Source organism: Haliotis rufescens, unplaced genomic scaffold (assembly GCF_023055435.1).
Source record: "Haliotis rufescens isolate VD_foot unplaced genomic scaffold, xgHalRufe1.0.p SCAF_71, whole genome shotgun sequence".
NCBI classification, from domain to species: domain Eukaryota; kingdom Metazoa; phylum Mollusca; class Gastropoda; order Lepetellida; family Haliotidae; genus Haliotis; species Haliotis rufescens.
In genome coordinates this window covers 751764-775068 of record NW_025964363.1, presented here as the reverse complement: position 1 = coordinate 775068, position 23305 = coordinate 751764, and the positions used below count along the sequence as shown (strand labels likewise).

General features: G+C 42.1%; 2 protein-coding genes across 3 annotated transcripts in view; one reads left to right on the top strand and one right to left on the bottom strand.

Annotated features, from left to right (window-relative positions):
- LOC124111558 (importin-9-like) overlaps positions 1–1269 on the top strand; it is a 32890-nt gene extending 31621 nt beyond the window's left edge. Inside the window, exon 24 of the mRNA XM_048388440.1 lies at positions 195–1269. Within this exon, the coding sequence (XP_048244397.1) occupies positions 195–311 (117 nt within the window). The 3' untranslated portion in view covers positions 312–1269. The remainder of the gene's footprint in view (positions 1–194) is intronic.
- A 2361-nt stretch (positions 1270–3630) lies between these two features.
- On the bottom strand, positions 3631–21893 carry LOC124111585 (transcription initiation factor TFIID subunit 3-like). Of its 2 annotated transcripts, none has more exons than XM_048388436.1 (10): positions 21389–21893; positions 19791–19957; positions 17796–18041; positions 14269–14410; positions 11634–13344; positions 8592–8738; positions 8201–8400; positions 6322–7147; positions 5312–5412; positions 3631–3906 (listed from the first exon to the last, which is right to left on the bottom strand). In XM_048388436.1, the coding sequence occupies exons 2-10, from the start codon at positions 19954–19956 to the stop codon at positions 3759–3761; spliced, it is 3687 nt and encodes a 1228-aa protein (XP_048244393.1). In that variant the 5' UTR covers position 19957; positions 21389–21893; the 3' UTR covers positions 3631–3758. The 2 variants fall into 2 exon arrangements, with proteins under 2 accessions (XP_048244393.1, XP_048244394.1); XM_048388437.1 differs by having other exon boundaries at positions 8607–8738.
- Positions 21894–23305: the final 1412 nt, after the last annotated feature.

Below are 23305 nucleotides of genomic sequence, written 5' to 3'. Positions count from 1 at the left end.
ATCCCGTTAGTCGCTTCTCACAAGCATAGTCGCCTTTTACAGCAAGCATGGGTTGCTGAAGACCTATTCTACCCCGGCTCTTCACGGGGGACAAGCATGGGTTGGTGAAGACCTATTCCACCCCGGCTCTTCCCGGTACCTCCCTGTATGTAGCCGGTGCCCCTGTGTTTGTACCGTGATGTTGTCTGTTCCAGAATTACCTGACTGAGTACCTGAAGGTGTTCTCCAGCTCGCAGTGCTACTCACTGTTCAGCTCACACCACAACGAGTCGGAGAAGCAAGTCCTGCGCTCCATCAGTATCAGCGTGTGACCTTTGTCATTATAGACAGTTCAAGGCTACAGCAATGGATGATGAAACTTGTGACTGTTGGTGTGGTTGTGCAATATGGCGCCATGAAGATCGCCATTTCTCCAAGAGTGAAAACTGGAGACTTACAGTAGACACTCGCAGCAAGTTGGTGTAGCAACCAGTGAAAGATTCAGGGATTTCTCCTGCTGTGTAATCCGATGCCGACATGGACAGTTGTATTTGTGATATCCTACTTTGTGTTTTAGACAAAGGGGATTAAATGCTACTAATAGATATTCATGCTTCCCTTCTCGGGGCCAGTTGCCCAGATAGTCAGTGCTGCTGTTCCTGAAGAAGGAAGGAAGGACTACGACAGGTTAAATGCTAGGGCTGGCTAAAAAGATTGAAAAAACGAAATTATCATCGATGGGAAGAAATATTAAAGATAATCAATATGAAAATTGTGTCATTGATAATATCTTACATAAACTATTGTAATGAAATAAAGTTTTAGGTTACTTGTTTTTGCCCACTACTCAAGACGGCAAGCAACTGATTTTGTTATACCTTAAATGTCCACAAAGGAATCCATGCATCAATGTCACCACTCATGTGAAATACGATGTGTTGTCTCTGTGCTGTTTGCATATTTGCTGATAGTTACTTCTCCGATATTTATCGACGATAGATCGATGGTAAGTTAATGATTACCAATCTCTAAGATCTATAGCCAGTGCTATTATATGCAGGATAAATGTCAGTCAGACTATGTCAGCTTTAGTCAAGTCTCTCACAGGACAAAGTACTGAGTTCTTGTAGAATGCCCCCTGTGTCAGCTTAACACCTTGTACTTTGTCCATAGTATTAAACTGTTTCCCACTGTTTTGTTACATTTATCACTGCAAGTCTTGTAAATACATGTAACATTTTTAAACATGACAAACCTTACTTTTGTAATAAATTGTACATAAACAATGAATACCCACATGTTGTGATTCCTTAAATACTGTGAGTGTTTGGTTTTACGCCGCTTTTAGCATTACACCAGCAATATCACGGCGGGGGACACCAGAAATGGGCTTCACACAGTGTACCCATGTCGGGAATCGAACCCGGGTCTTCGGCATGACGAGCAAACGTTTTAACCACTAGGCTACCCCACCGCCCCTCCTTAAATAGCAGCCATGAGACTAGAACTACAACATGGGTTGCCTTGGCAATATCCACACAATCTAGTGGGTAGACAATACTTCTCTAGTCTCCTTCAGCGCATGAACAGATTTTGGTTGATCGACAGGGAAACATCTATACCTTGCTGTCAGCTATGTGTACATTCATCATTGTGTGTTTAATGCTGCACTTTTTATTCAAGCTGTTCGATGGTGATCTGTAAATTTGAGTCTGGACCTGACATTCCAGTGATTGATATTATGAGCAACAATCCACGGCATCAGGTTATGTCAACACACACACCATCAATCAAGTCAACAAGTCTGACCACTCCATCCACTCTGACTCCTACACCCAGCACCGGCTACAACACAGACATCCCCACCTGTATACCCTAGAGGGCGTCTATAGATTTTTCCATCACAAGGGATCAATATTTCAAGGTTTCATTGTCCTCTGAGAGGATATTGCAAGACCACGTTTTTCAAAGTAGGTTATTTCTACCTTGGTTTTAATTGGAGCATATTTGTTATTTTAATTGATGGCTAAAATCGCATATCATAGCCAGCGGTTGAAGGGATGGTGTAAATCCTGCTGGGGAACCGTGCAGGTAGCAGAAGTATTGTAAGTCCCAAGGGTCCCTGGTACAGTGGCCTAACTTTTTGGTTGCTGGCAGTCTGTTGCCTTTATTTATATTGTGTTGTTTACTGATAGTTTTTTCTTTTACATGTTCTCAAACTTGGTTTTCCTCAATTCTGTGATAGTCTAGTTATTGTACTATCTTCGGTTTTATGCACTCTAAATATCTTTGTTGTCAATGTTAATCTTTATGTCGTCACAGCTGAAATATTTCCGATGTGATGTTAAATCTTAACTCACTCCTCACTGTAAGACTAGCAATGGGGTACTTGGGACAGATTCTAACTACATGGTTTGGTTTGTTGTTTAACTCTGCACTCAGCAATATTCTAACAATATGACGGCAGTCTGTAAATAATCGAGTCTGGACCAGACAATCCAGTGATTAATATGAGCATCGATCTACGCAATTGGGATCAATGACATGCATCAACCAAGTCAGCGAGTCTGACCACCCGATCCCGTTGGTCGCCTCTTAATATTTGTAGCAGCCTGCGTCACTCCCAGAAGAGAGAGGGCTTGCTCACAGTGCAGTAGTGGATGGCACAGTATTATTATCCCCCAACACGAAGTAGAAGGGGGATACAGGAATTTGTGCTGTCCATTGGTCACGTTTCGTTTTCCAGAGCAGAACTTAAAAACCACGAGAGATAGCTTAACCAAACTTGGCACCTTTTCACAGTTTTGGATTTTTTTATTTTATCGAGTTTCCATGGCAACAACTGACCTAGACTGAAAATGGCGGTATTGGTGGGGGGATATGAGTATTTCATGCTTGTTCTTTATGTATGTCATCACTGGAGTCTAAAAAAACGGAAGGCATCAAAGACAGCCTTATCGTGTTGAGGTAGTCGACCCAGTATGCAGGATGAGAAGCGATGTACACGAGGGGTTCCAGGTTGGCAGGAACACCTAGGGTACTGCTGGGGATGTGGCTCAGTTGTCAGTGAACAAGTAGCCTAATTTAGAGCTTGAATGGTGCATGTGGAGTATGTCTTATTTCAAATATATGCTATGCAACACTTGCTAAGGATCAAAATAGTCATTTTTAGTCAAAGGTGTTCCTTAGCAAATGTTGAGTAGCATAATTAAAGTGTTTTTTATCTCTAGTCCTTCATGACAAAAGGTGAGGTGAAATGGGGTTTAACGGCATGTCCAAGATTACTTCCAAGCAACGTACGTTTGTGTCTGTGTGTGTGTGTGTGTGTGTGTGTGTGTGTGTGTGTGTGTGTCTGGTTGTACTAGTCTTAACTGATGCTGATTTTAATGCTAGCCCATTGAGATGCCGTGGTTTAACATGAATACCTCAGACACAGAATACTGACTCCGAGTCAATCAGCCCTTGCTTAACCCCTCAGGCCAAACACCAGCAGGGTAACATCAAATACCATCTTTTAACGTCTTTTGGTATGACACGGCCGGGGATCAAACCCCGAACTTTCCGCTCTACCACAAGACCACGGAGGCATACATCTCCGTCCCTCTGTAGGTCGCTGACCTGGGCCATGCACAGAAATAACAAAGACGTACCAGCACTTTGACAATTTATCATCAAAGCTTTACAAAGCTACTGTACAGACCACGGTTGAGCAAATAAAATATATACATGATAATTATCTGATAACAAGCAACATTGAGTCCATGTTACTAGAAGCTGCCTTAGATTTTTTTCTTGCGTCCCCTTTTTTTCCCCTTGGGTTTTCCCTCCTTGTTTTTTCCTCCCTTCGGGGCTCGGGCTCTGATCTCCTGACATCGAGGACAGTACCAATCGTCCTCCTTGGGTTCCTCGGTGATGCTCATGCACGTCCTGTAATTACCAACAGATGCTGAGTCAGCACTCACAAAACATCTAACAAGTCACATGATGAAACTATTTCTTTGTGGGTTACTATTATTATCCAGTGAAAACTGGACTCTGGCAATACTGGACCAACTGGACCAAGTTAACTGCCCTGACGTGACTTCATCAGCAAGAGACGCAACTCCTGATAAATCTCTCTAATCCTGACAACTGTTAGATTCCAGTGTATTTAGATTAACCCAGTAATATTCTGGCAATGTATCATGTTAGATAACAGTGCAGTAGACAAAGATGGATAGGTCCAGGGTATTCATATCAATTACTGTAATTCACCTTTGAGTTGAGAGTATTGATGACACAGAGTACAAAATGATTCAGTCACTACCACCCACATTCATCTCTGCCCATTTAAAATCATTCAGCCATGAATATTTCTTTTCGTTTTTACTGTCACACAGTTTTATTAAAATATATTCATTTTTTGGACTGTTTGGTCATTAAATCATGTCTTTTTTCATCAACTTCAACACTCCCGATTAAAAACAGCCATTACACTCACAAAATTATTCACAATCAGCAACGACTCGCTTACAACAAAAATAACAATTGCATCCCTCCAAAAACAGAATTGAAACACTTTTTGTTTATTTCTTCAACAGACAGTTGCCAAGTATTCCTTCTATTCATGACATAAGCAACTTAATTATGTATTTTGTTATTATTACTACGAATGACAAGAAATGAAAATGTATTTTAGGTTCGAAATTATCCTGCATATTTTATTGAAAACGATAATTGAAATCAATTGATATGGTAGGAAGAGTGAACATGCTGCCACTCGTTAATACAAGCAGACGAGGGAATATTTCGAGCGCCGGTACATTAATAAAAAGGAAAATAATACACTGGATAAACAGGGTGGTGATAAACACGTGCTTATAAACGGGGTGCTTATAAACGGGGTGCTGATAAACGGGGTGCTGATAAACGGGGTGCTGATAAACGGGGTGCTGATAAATCGGGGTGCTGATAAACGGGGTGCTGATAAACGGGGTGCTTATAAACGGCTTGCTTAAAAACAGGGTGCTGATAAATGGGGTGCTGATAAACGGGGTGCTGATAAACGGGGTGCTTATAAACAGGGTGCTGATAAACGGGGTGCTGATACACGGGGTGCTGATAAACGGGATGCTGATAAAACGGGATGCTGATAAACAGGGTGCTGATAAAACGGAGTGCTTATAAACGGGGTGCTTATAAACAGGGTGCTGATAAAACGGGATGCTGATAAAACGGGGTGCTTATAAACAGGGTGCTGATAAACAGGGTGCTGATAAAACGGGGTGCTTATAAACGGGGTGCTGATAAACAGGGTACTGATAAACAACAGGGTGCTGATATATGAACTCACCAGTGGTACCAGTCGTCGCATGTGTCGCAGCCAATCATCGGGCTGCCATCGTCCTGCATCTTACACGACGGGCAGATCCACACCTTGTTGCCATCTGCATCCTACAACATCACAGGTCACAGGTCAAAGTACACTGGTCAAAGGCAGAGACATGAGACAAAGGAAGTATTTTGATGGATTAATGCAAATTCACAAATTAATGGTATTCTGCATCACAAAAATAAATGTATATTTAACAAGGGGAGGGATATGGATCAAGACAACCCACTTAACAAGGGGAGGGATATGGATCAAGACAACCCACTTAACAAGGGGAGGGATATGGATCAAGACAGCCCACTTAACAAGGGGAAGGATATGGATTAAGACAACCCACCTAACAAGGGGAGGGATATGGATCAAGACAACCCACTTAACAAGGGGAGGGATATGGATCAAGACAACCCACTTAACAAGGGGAGGGATATGGATTAAGACAACCCACTTAACAAGGGGAGGGATATGGATCAAGACAGCCCACTTAACAAGGGGAAGGATATGGATTAAGACAACCCACCTAACAAGGGGAGGGATATGGATCAAGACAACCCACCTAACAAGGGGAGGGATATGGATCAAGACAACCCACTTAACAAGGGGAGGGATATGGATCAAGACAACCCACTTAACAAGGGGAGGGATATGGATTAAGACAACCCACTTAACAAGGGGAGGGATATGGATCAAGACAGCCCACTTAACAAGGGGAAGGATATGGATTAAGACAACCCACCTAACAAGGGGAGGGATATGGATCAAGACAACCCACTTAACAAGGGGAGGGATATGGATCAAGACAACCCACTTAACAAGGGGAGGGATATGGATCAAGACAACCCACTTAACAAGGACAGCCATTTCATCCCTGCCCTTGTTACACTACAACCCACAATGAATGATCCCACACAACAACTCACAATGAATGATCCCACACAACAACTCATAATGAATGATCCCACACAACAACTCACAATGAATGATCCCACAGTTTCCGCCACCACAGTCCTCTGAACAATGGGTCCTGTGATGGGCGTCTCGCTGACGGTCTCCGACGTCACCGACGGAACAGATTTGGTCCTGGGTTTTCCTGCTGCTCTCGTGTCCCCAGCATTCTCCTCCTTGGGCTTTCGACCTCGCTTCCCCTTTGGTGAAGGCTTTGTTTCTCCTTTTCCCTTTGGAGATGATTTAGCTGGTTTGGGTTTAGGCTCAGGATCTTGATCCTTCTCCGACTCAGAGTCAATATCCATCTGAAGCTTGGGGGAGGAGGGAGAGTGTTGGGGAGAGGACTTCACTGAATGAACACGTGGCGGGGAGGGGCTCCGTGGGGGTGGGGGGAAAAGTTGAACGGGATGGGGGGACTTCGGTGATGGGGAGCGGGATACTGGGGTTGGAGATTTGTGAATTGGGGAACTCAAAGGTGAACGTACCTTTGGCTCAGGGGAGGGTGTGAGAAGTTTCTCAGGTGTGGGTGACCTTGGGGGAGGAGACGGTGAGGGTAATGGGGGAGGGGGTGATTTGGGGACTGGGGGAGGAGGTGGTGAGGGGGAGGGTGGGGGTGGAGGCGAAGGAGTTGGAGATTTTGGGGGTGGGGTTTTGGGTTTTGGAGGTGAAGGGGGTGGGGGTGGAGATCGAGGTGGAGTTTTGATCTTTGGAGGAGGGGGAGGGGATTGGGGTTTGGGGGGTGGCTGTGGGGGCGGGGTAGGAGGTTTAGCTGGAGACATAATGGCTGGTGATCGTGATGCTGCTCCTAGCTTGGACTTGGCTTCTAAAGACTCCCGACGAATTGGTTTGATAACTCTGAAAACATGTATGATATAGATAAATGCTCTGCTTGCTAAATAAAAACTTTCAGCAGTTTATTTACTTCAGAAAGAAAATCCAAGTAAACTTTCTTGATGTTAAAACAACAACATCTGAGGTCGTGCGAGGACAGCCATGTTTGGTTTTGATACAGAGCCATGTTTGGTTTTGATACAGAGCCATGTTTGGTTTTGATAAAGAGCCTTGTTTGATTTTGATACATGTGCCAGCATTATGATACAGATTGTAGATTACTTTAAACGCATTTTGCATGACAAGCGGCAGCCATATATCAGATTTGAATCTCTTGAAAAAATTGGTGGCTTTCTGTAGTTTTAAGTATATGACAAGTTCATATGAAAAGTTGAGAGACGCAGACACAGACGCCAATGGACAATGACATAAGCCTGCAAGGCCTTTCAGGCCAGGTGAGCTAAATATTGCAAAAACGGAACCCCAATTGTATTGTGTCTCACAAGCAACCTAACATAACAAATTCCATTACTTAAACAAACCTGAATTATGACCATGAATAATTTTTCAATATTGCTGCCACTGAAAATCTGATTGAAACTGGGTTAAGATCAAAGGTGAGACCAAGCCTGTGGAGTTAGTTTCAGCTTCATTGGTCTGCTGGTTTCTCCGATGATGTTTAGATGACAAATTAGTGAGTGAGTGAGTTGGGTTTAACGCCATTTTTAACAGTATTCCAGTTATATCACGGCGTGTCAGCTTAATGTGGGAGGAAAGCCCTAAGTGATGCAGGTCTCAGACGTTTACCACTTTGGTGAAACCCACGAGCGCGGGTATGGTGCTGACAAACCTAGAAACATAATCGGGGCGAACCGGGATTTCGAACCCACAATCATAGGTTTCTGGCGTGTCCAAGGGACGCAACTCTGCACAGTGAATCGCGATACCTTAGACGACTGGGCCACCTGTGCCCCCTCAGATGACAAATGAAGCACAACAGACAAATGGAACACGTCATAAGCTCACTTGACTTTCAGAACAAACGTACTAGACAATGTATTTGTGGGTGATACTCACAGTTTGGGGATATCCCGTTTGGGGGACAGTAGGGGCTCCGGTCGTGAGGTCTTAGGAGAATCCAGAACAGTCTCAGTCTTTGGTGAGGCTGTCTTGGTTTCCGTGACGACAGTGCTGGTTGCAGCAGACAGGCCACCAAACTTGATGTTCAGCTTGATGGGAGCCACTAGACCACCTGTGGGTGCACTGCTCGGACCATCCTACACAAGAAACAATGTTCATCTGCATTAATCGGGCAAACGTAGAATGAAACATTCACGCACTCTGTCTACACATCCACTGTAAGTATATCTCTTCTAACTTCTATTAACTCTCTCTGATATCTCAACAAGTACACGACTTCTACAAACTCTCGTTTGTATCTTAACAAGTAAACAACTTCAGCTTCTACCGGTGTCCATCCTACCTTGTCCTCCTTGTGGCGGTCCTCCTTCCACCGAGTCTTGTCCCGAGACTTCTCCTTGTCCTTATCTTTGTTCTTCTTCTTCTTCTCTTTGTCTTTTTTCTTCTCCTTCTTCTCCTTCTTGTGATCCTTGTCCTGCAGATATACAAGGTGGCATATTTCACATACATAATATTTATCCTGCAGACATACAAGATGGCTTGTTTCACATACATAATATTCATCCTGCAGACATACAAGATGGCATATTTTACATACATAATATTCATCCTGCAGAGACACAAGATGGCTTATTTCACATACGTAATATTCATCTTGCAGACATATAAGAGGGGTTATTTCACATACGTATCATTTATCCTGCAGACATACAAGATGGCATATTTCACATACGTAATATTCATCCCCCAGACATACAAGATGGATTATTTCACATACATAATATTCATCCCGCAAACATACAAGATGGCTTATTTCACATACGTAATATTCATCCCCCAGACATACAAGATGGATTATTTCACATACGTTATATTCATCCCGCAAACATACAAGATGGCATATTTCACATACGTAATATTCATCCCCCAGACATACAAGATGGATTATTTCAAAATGGTTAATATTCATCCCCCAGACATACAAGATGGCTTATTTCACAAACGTAATATTCATCCCCCAGACATACAAGATGGCTTTTTTCACAATGCGTAATATTCATCCCCCAGACATACAAGATGGCTTATTTCACATACGTAATATTCATCCCCCAGACATATAAGATGGCTTATTTCACATACTTAATATTCATCCCCCAGACATACAAGATGGCTTATTTCAAAATGGTTAATATTCATCCCCCAGACATACAAGATGGCTTATTTCACAAACGTAATATTCATCCCCCAGACATACAAGATGGCTTATTTCACATACGTAATATTCATCCCCCAGACATATAAGATGGCTTATTTCACATACTTAATATTCATCCCCCAGACATACAAGATGGCTTATTTCAAAATGGTTAATATTCATCCCCCTGATATACAAGATGGCTTATTTCACAAACGTAATATTCATCCCCCAGACATACAAGATGGCTTATTTCAAAATGGTTAATATTCATCCCCCAGACATACAAGATGGCTTATTTCACATACGTAATATTCATCCCCCAGACATATAAGATGGCTTATTTCACATACATAATATTCATCCTGCAGAGATACAAGATGGCTTATTTCACATACGTAATATTCATCTCGCAGACATACAAGATGGCTTATTTCAAAATGGTTAATATTCATCCCCCAGACATACAAGATGGCTTATTTCACAATGCGTAATATTCATCCCCCAGACATACAAGATGGCTTATTTCACATACGTAATATTCATCCCCCAGACATACAAGATTGCTTATTTCACAAACGTAATATTCATCCCCCAGACATACAAGATGGCTTATTTCAAAATGGTTAATATTCATCCCCAAGACATACAAGATGGCTTATTTCACATACGTAATATACATCCCCCAGACATATAAGATGGCATATTTCACATACCTAATATTCATCCTGCAGAGATACAAGATGGCTTATTTCACATACGTAATATTCATCCCCCCGACATACAAGATGGCTTATTTCACAAACGTAATATTCATCCCCCAGACATACAAGATGGCTTATTTCACATACGTAATATTCATCCCCCAGACATACAAGATGGCTTATTTCACAATGCGTAATATTCATCCCGCAGACATACAAGATGGCTTATTTCACAAACCTAATATTCATTTTGCAGACATATAAGATGGCTTATTTCACATACATAATATTCATCCTGCAGACATACAAGATGGCATATTTCACATACGTAATATTCATCCCGCAGACATACAAGATGGCATATTTCACATACATAATATTCATTTTGCAGACATATAAGAGGGATTATTTCACATACATAATATTCATCCCGCAGACATACAAGATGGCTTATTTCACATACGTAATATTCATCCCGCAGACATACAAGATGGCTTATTTCAAAATGGTTAATATTCATCCCCCAGACACACAAGATGGCTTATTTCACAATGCGTAATATTCATCCCCCAGACATACAAGATGGCTTATTTCACAATGCGTAATATTCATCCCCCAGACATACAAGATGGCTTATTTCACAAACCTAATATTCATTTTGCAGACATATAAGATGGCTTATTTCACATACATAATATTCATCCTGCAGACATACAAGATGGCATAATTCACATACGTAATATTCATCCAGCAGACACACAAGATGGCATATTTCACATACGTAATATTCATTTTGCAGACATATAAGAGGGGTTATTTCACATACATAATATTCATCCCGCAGACACACAAGATGGCTTATATCACATACGTAATATTCATCCCGCAGACATACAAGATGGCATATTTCACATACGTAATATTCATCCTGCAGAGATACAAGATGGCTTATTTCACATACGTAATATTCATCCCGAAGACATACAAGATCGCTTATTTCACATACATAATATTCATCCCGCAGACATACAAGATGGCTTATTTCACATACGTAGTATTCATCCTGCAGACATATAAGATGTTTGTTGTTCAACACTACACACAGCAATATTCCAGCTACATGGCAGCAGTCGGTATATAATTGAGTCTGGAACAGACAATCCAGTAATTGCCATCTTGAGCATCGATCTACGCAATTGGGATACAATGACATGCATCAACCAAGCCAGCGAGCCTGATTGCCACATCTCTTTAGTCGCCTCTTATTACAAACATAGTCATGTCCTATGGCAAGCATGGGTTGGTGAATACCTATTGTAACCTGGATCTTCATTGGTAAGATACAACATGGATTATTTCAAAATGGTTAATATACAACCTGCATATACAAGGTGGATAATTTTGCATACTCAATACTTCTGCTACAAGCAGCCGACAGGCTGACCAGAGGGAGTGTTGTTACCATGGTTACCTTGGATCTCTCCTTGTCCTTCTGCTTGTGTTTGAGATCAATCTTGAGAGTCATGAGAGGTGGCTGATCAGTGTCTGTAGGCAGGGGGCGCTCCTCTCGGGGGGCAGGAGGTGGAGGAGGGGGCACTACAGGTGGGGCAGGGGGTGGAGGAGGGGGCAGGGACATGGGTGTGGGTGGAGGCGCAACTGGAGGATGTGGGGCGCGTTTAGGGGAGGTGCCTGACTTGGGCGTGGCTTTCTTGGGTTGAGGTGGGAACGATGGCGGACTTTCCGGGAAGTCATACACACTGTACTCCTTGGCTGAAAACTTATCTAGCACTGAGGGTTTCTTGTCAGGTTCGAACAAGTCTAGTTTTTCTGTTTTGACTTTCAATTTGTCCTTTAGTTTATCTTTTGTAGAACCCATTTTATCTTTCTTCACCCCTTTTTTCTTTTGTTTTTTTTCTGATTTTTCTTTGACTTTCTTGTTGCCTTGTACCTGTGACAACACGGGTGGCACTTCTCTAACAGGGGGAGAAAACTCCTCCACCACACGCTTCACCACTTCCTCAACACTAGTGACAGATGGTGGAGCCACCAACTCCGTTTCCTCTGACGACTGTCGTATCACAGAGTCTATACTTTCGTCAATTGACTGAGAGTCTGATTTCTCTTTCTTTTCCTTCTTTTTCTGTTTATCAGAATCTTTACCTGATTTCACTTTGTCTTTCTTTTTCCCTTTCACAATCTTGGGTGACACATCCACTGCCACCTCCTCACTGAAGGTGAAGGTGTCAGGTTTGTCCTTGTGGGACTGGGAGTCTCGGATCACACTTTCAATACTATCGTCAATGAGAGCCAGCCGGGCCAGCCGGGCCTCCTTCGTGTTCTTAACACGGACCTCCCCCTCCGCGATTACCAACCGCTGGGGGGAGTCATCACGCGAGTTGTTGGACAACTCCTCCTCTAGGGAGGGTTGGAGTCGTGACGAAGAACCAGTCTCCGTTTTCGACTGGGCTCCGTCTGCACCGACGGACTGCTGTCTAGATTGGGCTTCTGGTTCTGCCCTCGGAGTCTTATCAACAACCCGGGATTTCTTTTCTTTGTGCTTGTGTTTAGAATCTGATTTGGTTTTGGGGGATGAAAGTTTGGGTGAACTAAGTTTGGCTTTCTCTCCTTTGTGCAAGTCTAATTTGGATGAGAGAAGCAAGTCCTTGAGACAACTCTCCCCTTGAGTGCCCGCCCCACCCCCACTCGGTCCCCCACTGCTGTCACTCTTCTTCACATTCAGCTTATCCTTGGATTTCAGCTTGTTCTTGGGTTTTGTGTTCTTCGTCACAAGGGGGGACACCTGTTTGGGGGGCCGGGCCAGCTTCCCCACCTTCGGCGACCGCGGCATCCCCGACGCGGCATCATCCGCTGCCATTTGTTTATACTGCTTCAGCATTTTTTTCTTTGGTGCCACTTTCTCCATACAGTTGTTGGACTTGTTGATGTTATCTGCGCCCCCATCTTGGCGATCACGTTTGTCTGCAAGTTTCGGAAGCTGGTCCTTGTTTTCTCGCCCCTTCTCCTTGTCCTCCTTGAACTGCAGGGCTTGTCTGAACGTGGGCGGAGTGCGGGCGTCGGGCAGCTTGCCCTGCCTGGTCGGGGTGAGCACGCCGCTCGGGTTCATCAGCACGCTCTTCATCTCGTACTGGGAGTGGCCAGCCTCCTCCGGCAGATTCGTCAACCTGGGACAACAACAGTTACCACGGTTACAGTCAGTCACTACAGGGAGTACCATGCATTCCAAAACAAGTGCCTTTAACAAATGTTATATTTGGATAACACATTCTCAGTAAAGTACAGATTCTAGTACTTTTGGGGGTTGAGTCCCATCCAGGATTTAAACCCACACTGCCAGGGTGAGTGGCATTGTATTCATTGCTTTTGGCCATGGGATCCGTGCCACTTTGCACTTGTCAGAGGGGTACACAAAGTATGTGATCTAGACTACCAGTTTCAAGCATGGGACTTTTCAAGACTGTGACCCAGCCTAGGGAAGGTATACGTCAAGTTTAACTAAACATGCATTAATACCTTTTGAGAAAGTATAACAAGCCATGAGACTTTCTATTTTGTGACCTTGGCCTTTGACCTACTTACAGCACATGCCAAAAGAATTCCCTGTCCACGTGGTATAAGACCATTGTAGGGCAGGCTTTATTAATGCCAATAAACTTTGTGTCATATTCACGAGAAAATGACAATACTGTTGACATTTTACTCAAATGTGACCTTGACCTTACTTTACTTAGAGATCATTGAGAGCTGTGGTTATCATACTTTGTTTGTTTGTTTGTTTGTTGTTTAACGCCGCACTCAGCAATATTCAAGCTATATGACGGCGGTCTGTAAATAATCGAGTCTGGACCATACAATCCAGTGATTGACATCATGAGCATCAACCACACAATTGGGATACAATGACATACATCAACCAAGTCAGCGAGCCTGACCACCCGATCCCGTTAGTCGCCTCTTCATGACAAGCATAGTCGCCTCTTATGGCAGGCATGGGTTGCTGAAGACCTATTCAACCCGGATCTTCATGGGTTATCGAGACATGTAAAGTGTTGTTACAGCCCTGCCTGCTTGTGGACTGACTTCCTGACCTGGGTCTCTTTGGTGGGGGTCCCTCGGCCGAGTTGGACAGGGGACGCTTGTCAGTGGGGGTGGGGCTGATTGCCAGTGGGGACACAGATTCCTGAGGTAGCTGGCAGGGTGTGGGCAGGGAGGGTTCCTCTTCCACCTCATCTGGAAAACAAAGAACCACCCATGGATGAGGACAGGGATGTCTTCAAACACAACTTGACACAACCAATCTCATTCAAATCAGATCTTAGTTCTGGCTATCGCTAAACAAAGATCTGAGGGCATCCCATTACGGGTCACATCAGAATGACCTTTCATCCGACCAATCAAAGCGTCGCTTACCACATCACGAAAGTAACAATCGGAATGTGTTTTCTAATCATGAAAATGTTAACACAGGGTTATTGAGGAGGAGGCGTTGCACAGTACGTGGGAAACACTGCCATACAATCTCAACCATATGTTAGACATTCCGGAATGTTTGTTTGTTCAGTTTTCAAAATTTTAATCGAGAACTGTGTCAACACATCTTTCAAGCGTAGTCTGAAATGAAAGTCGCTAGGTTGAAACGAGTGCCGTAAAGCTTGAGAAAGCTGCTTTCTAATTGGCTGATGTTGACTTCTTGTTAGTCATTTCAGTGGTCGGTCAAAGTTTGCGATAGGTCGTTCTGACGTGACCAGTAATGGAATGTCCTCACATTTTTGTTTAGCGGCAACGAGAACTTAGATCTGATTTCAATGAGATTGTAACACAACACACCACACACACATGTGAACAGTACCGTATCTGTGTTAGCGCTGGCTATCCATTGGAACTTAGAGATCAATAAATGTTAACTAAATTTTGATCAATTATCGATAAATATCAGAGAAGTAACTTTCAGCAAACATACAAATATCACAAAGACAAAACATCATATTTCACATCATTAGTGAGTAGAGACACATTTATGCATCGGTTGCTTTGTGAACATTTAAGAAATATATAAAACAGCTGCTGTATAGTTTACTAAAGATATTATCGTTGATGCAGTTTTCATATCGAAGATAATTCTGATTATCAATCATTTTAGCCAGCCCTAATATATGGCTGTGTATAAAGTCTATCCATACCTGTTTATTCAGTCTATCTATGTCTGTGTATATAGTCTATCTATGGCTGTGTCTATAGTCTATCCATGACTTTGTATACAGTCTATCTATGGCTGTGTATATAGTCTATCCATGGCTGTGTATATAGTCTATCCATGGCTATGTATATAGTCTATCTATGGATGTGTATACAGTCTTTCCATGACTGTTCATACAGTCTATCCATGACTGTGTATATAGTCTATCCATGGCTGTGTATACAGTCTATCCATGACTGTGTATATAGTCTATCCATGGCTGTGTATATAGTCTATCCATGGCTGTGTATACAGTCTATCCATGACTGTGTATATAGTCTATCCATGCCTGTGTATACAGTCTATCCATGGCTGTGTATATAGTCTATCCATGGCTGTGTATATAGTCTATCCATGACTGTGTATATAGTCTATCCATGGCTGTGTATACAGTCTATCCATGACTGTGTATATAGTCTATCCATGGCTGTGTATATAGTCTATCCATGGCTGTGTATACAGTCTATCCATGACTGTGTATATAGTCTATCCATGCCTGTGTATACAGTCTATCCATGGCTGTGTATATAGTCTATCCATGGCTGTGTATATAGTCTATCCATGACTGTGTATATAGTCTATCCATGGCTGTGTATACAGTCTATCCATGACTGTGTATATAGTCTATCCATGCCTGTGTATACTGTCTATCCATGGCTGTGTATATAGTCTATCCATGGCTGTGTATATAGTCTATCCATGGCTGTGTATATAGTCTACCCATGGTTGCGTCTATAGTCTATCCATGACTGTGTATATAGTGTATGGCTGTGTACATAGTCTATCCATGCCTGTGTATACAGTCTATCCATGGCTGTGTATATAGTCTATCCATGGCTGTGTATATAGTCTATTTATGGCGGTGTATATAGTCTATCCATGGCTGTGTATATAGTCTATCTATAGCTGTGTATATAGTCTATCCATGGCTGTGCATATAGTCTACCCATGGTTGCGTCTATAGTCTATCCGTGACTGTGTATATAGTGTATGGCTGTGTATATAGTCTAACCATGGCTGTGTATATAGTGTATGGCTGTGTATACAGTCTAACCATGGCTGTGTATATAGTGTATGGCTGTGTATATAGTCTATCCATGGCTGTGTATATAGTCTATCTATGACTGTGTATACAGTCTATCCATGGCTGTGTATATAGTCTATCCATGGCTGTGTATATAGTCTATCCATGACTGTGTATACAGTCTATCCATGGCTGTGTATATAGTCTATCCAAGACTGTGTATACAGTCTATCCATGACTGTGTATATAGTCTATCTATGACTGTGTATATAGTCTATCCATGGCTGTGTATATAGTCTATCCATGACTATGTCTAGTCTATCCATGACTGTGTATACAGTCTATCTATGGCTGTGTATATAGTCTATCCATGACTATTTCTATAGTCTATCCATGACTGTGTATATAGTCTATCCATGGCTGTGTATATAGTCTATCTATGACTGTGTATATAGTCTATCCATGACTGTGTATATAGTCTATCTATGACTGTGTATATAGTCTATCCATGACTGTGTATATAGTCTATCCATGGCTGTGTATATAGTCTATCTATGACTGTGTATATAGTCTATCCATGACTGTGTATATAGTCTATCTATGACTGTGTATATAGTCTATCCATGACTGTGTATATAGTCTATCCATGGCTGTGTATATAGTCTATGACTGTGTATACAGTCTATCCATGGCTGTGTATATAGTCTATCTATGACTGTGTATATAGTCTATCCATGACTGTGTATACAGTCTATCTATGGCTGTGTATACAGTCTTTCCATGGCTGTGTATATAGTCTATCCATGATTGTGTATACAGTCTATCTATGGCTGTGTATATAGTCTATCCATGATTGTGTATACAGTCTATCCATGGCTGTGTATACAGTCTATCCATGACTATGTCTATAGTTTATCCATGACTGTGTATACAGTCTATCCATGACTGTGTATATAGTCTATCCATGACTGTGTATATAGTCTCTGCATGACTATGTCTATAGCCTATCCATGACTGTTCATACAGTCTATCTATGGCTGTGTATAAAGTCTATCCATGGCTGTGTATAAAGTCTATCCTGGGTGTGTATATAGTCTATCTATGGCCATGATGGCTGTGTATATAGTCTATCCATGGCTGTGTATATATAGTCTATCCATGGCTGAGTATATAGTCTATCCATGACTGTGTATATAGTCTATCCATGGCTGTGTATATAGTCTAACCATGGCTGTGTATATAGTGTATGGCTGTGTATATAGTGTATGACTGTGTATAGTCTAACCATGGCTGTGTATATAGTGTGTGACTGTGTATACAGTCTACCTGCGGCTGTGTCTATAGCCTTATCTTACCCTCCATGCCTGGGTACATATAGGGGAGGTGGTCATGTACATGCTCTTCTCGATGTTGTAGTAACTCCCGACTTCGCGGATTAGGGAATCCGAGGTTATTACGTTTCCGGGCAGGAAATGACACCACCTCTCGTGCAAACGCCACTGGCTCAACATGGCGGATGTAGTCCTCGAGTTCTCCCAGCTGAATACCATAGTGGCGGAATGTCAAGGCCAGATCATCCAGATTTGGCTCAGTTCTCCCAACTGCAACACAAGCAAACCCATGTAACCATGGCAACACTGATCATGAGCACATGTGAGATATTTCTTGGTTATCACCACGAGACCTGTGAGAGCCCTGTATCACTTCACGCTGTCCTTCTACCAGTGTCCGAAATAACTGCCTGCCCACCTGCCCGTGACTTGTAACTTTTCTGTCAGGCTGCATGAAATTTTCCTCCACCTGCCCGACTGTCTCGCAGCTAATTTTAAGCCAACTTATGTATCCTTGTAGATTCTCCAGTAATTGTGTGCATTATTTCAACTGAATCAAGACGCAATTCGTCTCTTATTTTTTGCAATATATATAATGTCTGAATGCGGGCAGGTAACTCTGGCGTGTTGGCGTGTAAAATTATTTCGAACACTGCCTCCCACATCACGTCTACTCACAGTGATGTAACTGAAATACAGAAGTGAAACCAAACTGACATGGAAAACTCCCCACTACCATGACAACCACTGTGATCATGGTGATAACCGTGAATATCCTGAAGAAACAGCTCCTAACATGCATACAGAGGCACTCTGAATACCCCATCACACGTCAATCACTGAATAGCACCTATACATGGCTTTACTCATGGTACCATGACAATCCTTGAATAGTGAGTGAGTGAGTATGGTTTTACGCCGCTTTTAGCAATATTCCAGCAATATCACGGTGGGGGACACCAGAAATGGGCTTCACACATTGTACCCATGTCGGGAATCGAACGCGGGTCTTCGGCGTGACGAGCCAACGCTTTAACCACTAGGCTACCCGACCGCCCCCAATCCTTGAATAGCACCAATACATGGCTTTACTCATGGTACCATGACAATCACTGAATAGCACCAATACATGGCTTTACTCATGGCACCATGACAATCTCTGAATAGCACCAATACATGGCTTTACTCATGGTACCATGACAATCACTGAATAGCACCAATACATGGCTTTACTCATGGCACCATGACAATCTCTGAATAGCACCAATACATGGCTTTACTCATCATGCTCATATGGCACCATGCCAACCTCTGAATAGCACCAATACATGGCTTTACTCATCATGCTCATATGGCACCATGCCAACCTCTGAATAGCACCAATACATGGCTTTACTCATGATAATACCATGACAACATTGTCACATAATCAATGGTCCATTGCATGTAAAATGTTCCCACAAATAGTGCACATGATAAATCACTGATAATCACTATTTTATTACATTATGTTATTAAACTTATGTTTAAGAAATTCTAATTTAGCTGTGGTTACATATCTCTCACAACTATTCAAGAAATGAAAAGAACTTAACAGTGCACAGGTCTTTGAAAGGCATTTAGAAGTGTGCATACTCAATTGCGTCCTCTATTTCAATTAAGACTCGTGAGAGTCGTTTTTGTGTACAAATTGGGATCTATTACATAAATTTCATAGTTTCAAATTCAAAGGTATTTTAGCTTTTTTGAGATTCCATTCAAAGCAATAATATAAAACTAAGCATTAAAACCTCCTTACGTGGTCATGTTATCAATGAAATACAGGTAATGTCTACAAAGCCAGAAAATTAGTTGATAGTTACTGTATATAAATTAACATGAATTGGGAAGTTTTTAATTCTAATTTGGCATTTACAGCAGACTTAGGGCCAAATATCGGCCTCTCAGCAGGTCCAGATACATCCTGCATGGACTATTTAGACAATGGCTGACTGAATCTCATCCCCTCTATGCACTTACACTGCTCCGAGTAGCGGTGAGATATCTTGCCAAGGTCTATAAGGTAGCGCTCTAAGACATCGGTGAGCAACTCAAGAGGAGACGACTGTGTTGCATTCCATCCTAGATTCTGACACAGCTGAGCTATGCAGATTCGCAGCATTCTGCGACAATACTCAGTAGCCATCCTGAAAAGTAAATTGTTTACACAGATTATTTACATTACAGTTTGCCATATTCATGCAAAACCAAACAGTTACGCAAACCATAACTTTCCATAAACATGTTTCAAGGATTTATCTAGGAACACCAAAGTAAGTACGCTTGGCAAGCAAACAGGGACAAAATGGCAATACTGTTGAAAATTTGATCCTATTAATGTTCTTATTTTCATAAATTCTGAGGAACTGGGAAATATGTAATTCAAATTTGGAATTTTTACTATCCTCTGCAGCAGACTTGGGGCTGAATATGGGCCTCTGGGCAGGTCTTGATAAATCCCTGTGTTCATGTTCTTGTTCATAGTGCTGTCACTTGTTTATTAAAAAGCACTGAACAGATAGCGCTCTATCTGTCAGTAGTGTTGTGACTTTGTTGTCAAACTTGACAATTTATCTGTGATCATGGTGATGACAGAATTCTGAATGTTACACTTCTGTAACACTATACTAGACCATGTAGACTACACTGTCTGTAAACATGTCACTTTAAGCTTAAATTTCACTCAGTAATTACTTTAAGATCCACAACCAAAACTTTTGCACAACCTCTTGAATTACCACAATCATTATCCACATAGCTATATCAATATTGGAAACATGTGGATTCATGCATATGCGGGATAATACTGACATGGATGGAATCTCATTCATGAAATGTCTTCTAAAATTGGCAAAATAAAACGGAAGTACACACGACTGGACAGATGTTACATTTACTCTTTCCATCAATATGGTTGTTTTTCACTTTACACATTTTAGTAGATATTTTTTGTGGAACAAATGGCTGAAATTTCAACTGGCACATGCATCCTCGGAGCTGCATCCTCATAGCGTGTCACATGCATCCACGGAGCTGCATCCTTGTAGCATGTTCATGGGTCTTGTGATGGGTGTGTGTGTGTGTGTGTGTGTGTGTGTGTGTGTGTGTGTGCGTGTGTAGGGGGTATATAGTCCTGAGTGTGTGTGTGTGTGTGTGTGTGTGTGTGTGTGTGTGTGTGTGTGTGTGTGTGTGTGTGTGTGTGTGTGTGTGTGTGTGTGTGTGTGTGATGTGTAGGGGGTATATAGTCCTGATTGTGGGTTGGCTTGGGCTGGTGTGTGCATTAACTCATAGCAAAACATGTTATCGACCAGCATAAGTTCTATGCCATGCTTGTGTGATCAGGTGTGATCAAGTGTCAGCAATGATTACCTGTTCATGTAACTACATATCAGACTAAGCACTAACTTTTGTCACCGTTTGTCTTATCACCCATGAAACTACAGACAAGGGGACACAAATAACATATCAATGTCTGGTGTTGGCCTCCATTGTCATGAGTGTACATAGCAGCTTTGTGTACAGTGCTGCCAACAGTGTCAGCAACAAGAGTAGGTCAGTGTTATCTACATGTTGACTACCTGCTAGTGTGGCCAGCTGGACTGTGTCATGTGAGGCGATGATTGGCGAGTCCTCCGTCCAGTCCTATCATCCAGTAACACTTGATCCATGCTCGCGGGAGTATACTGACCGTCTACAAGACATTGCACACTCTCGTCCTTCACCTCGTCTTAACGATGTCCAATAAACTGCAAATTTTTAAGCTAAAGAATTACTGAAATTGGGTCATGCACATGTGATCGATGGCCAATCAGTATTGTTCGCTGAGCCGGTATCATTCTGGTGTCCACACAACAATCTGCCAATGTCCAAAAGTTCAAGGACAGGAAATAAAAACCCCATCCACGGGTTTGTCAGGCGGTAAACAGCAACAGTCATCAGCCACCAGACGACACGGATATTCAAGATATCAAAAGCCTATATGCAAAAGTGTGTAACGTAGTACAATACTATACAAAAGCGGCTAAATTGGTGTCAAATGCGCCTTCTATCACAACAATCTTGACCGACTTTTCCCAACAGAGTTAGTTCCCTTCCCGAAATGCTATTTCCAATACAACTAACTAAATATTTACCGGCTTCTGTTGGATTCAACAAAACACGCATAAATCTAAAGCCAGGATTCATGTAAACAAAGAACAAACAAAACGTGAACTTCCTTTCAGCATCACCCGAAAACCTTTGAATATTTTGCAGAGTAGAATTTCAAACTGAGAATCGGCAGGCTTAGACAAGATGAATTTAACGTATTTATAAAGTTTAACATTTTGTTCATGAGGCGAATTTTGGCGCGAAACACCCGAACCACATAAACGGGTTGGACAGCTGAATCACACGGCCATTCCTAGATGCGTGACATTTTTACTAGCGATTATTTTCCTTCAAACGAAACTTTTACATACCAATTTAATGGAGTCAGACTGTGGAGCGAAGACGGCACCACACATGCAAGTAGACACTTCAAGAAAACTTGGAAGAAACAAACTAACTGTACAACAAACTCATTTGGTTAAAAGAATTAATCTTTTTGAAAAGTAACATTTGCTCATTGCTTTGTAGGTTATTTGCATTTATTTATCACGTTAACTTTGGATCGGAAAAAGTACCCCCAATATCCCCCTCTCCCCAAGCTTATCTTGCACAACATTGTCACACAACATCCGGGCACAATATAGTCACACAACATCCTGGCACAACATTGTCAAACAAGAAACTGTCACAGTAATCTTATACGACAGTCTTACACAACATTCCCACACCTCATCCTTAAACAAACTCTCACACAAAATCCGCATCTTCACACAACATTTTCATTAAAAGAATCCCACAACATTCTCACACAGACCCTCACATTGATCCATGTAGCCAGTATCCCGCCACAATTCATCACGATGTCGCCTACATAAAATATCCGCACATCCGTCCTGAGATTCGAACCACGAACTTTCCTTTGTCGGATGTCTTGTTCACGTGACCACTGAGGTGCCTCCCAGCTGATAAGGATGACACGTGACTCCACGTCTCGCTTTAACGGAGATCTATGGAATCAAAACGTCCTAATAATGTCAAAAAGTTATACAAAGTACATATTTACACCCAAAAAGTCATATATGATTTCATCACAAGATGAACTAACTAGCGTGGCCGTCACACTTGTGATAAACAGTTGCCACAAATAAAATGCTGACGGCGACATAAAAAAATACTCATTCACTGAAACTTAGAGGCACTTTGCTAGGATCTCAACGAGAGACCAAAAATTTTAAAATGTAACATGTGATTATTCGGGTTAATTCGGTTTCGCAGCAGCTACTCTGTATGGATGTGGAAGTTGGCCAATGGATGGAGAGGACGCAACTCTGCAGAGCCCATTTGTAAGTAAGTGAGTAAGTACACAGTCCACGTCCGTCACACTTCATCAACTGTCTTGGCTTGCT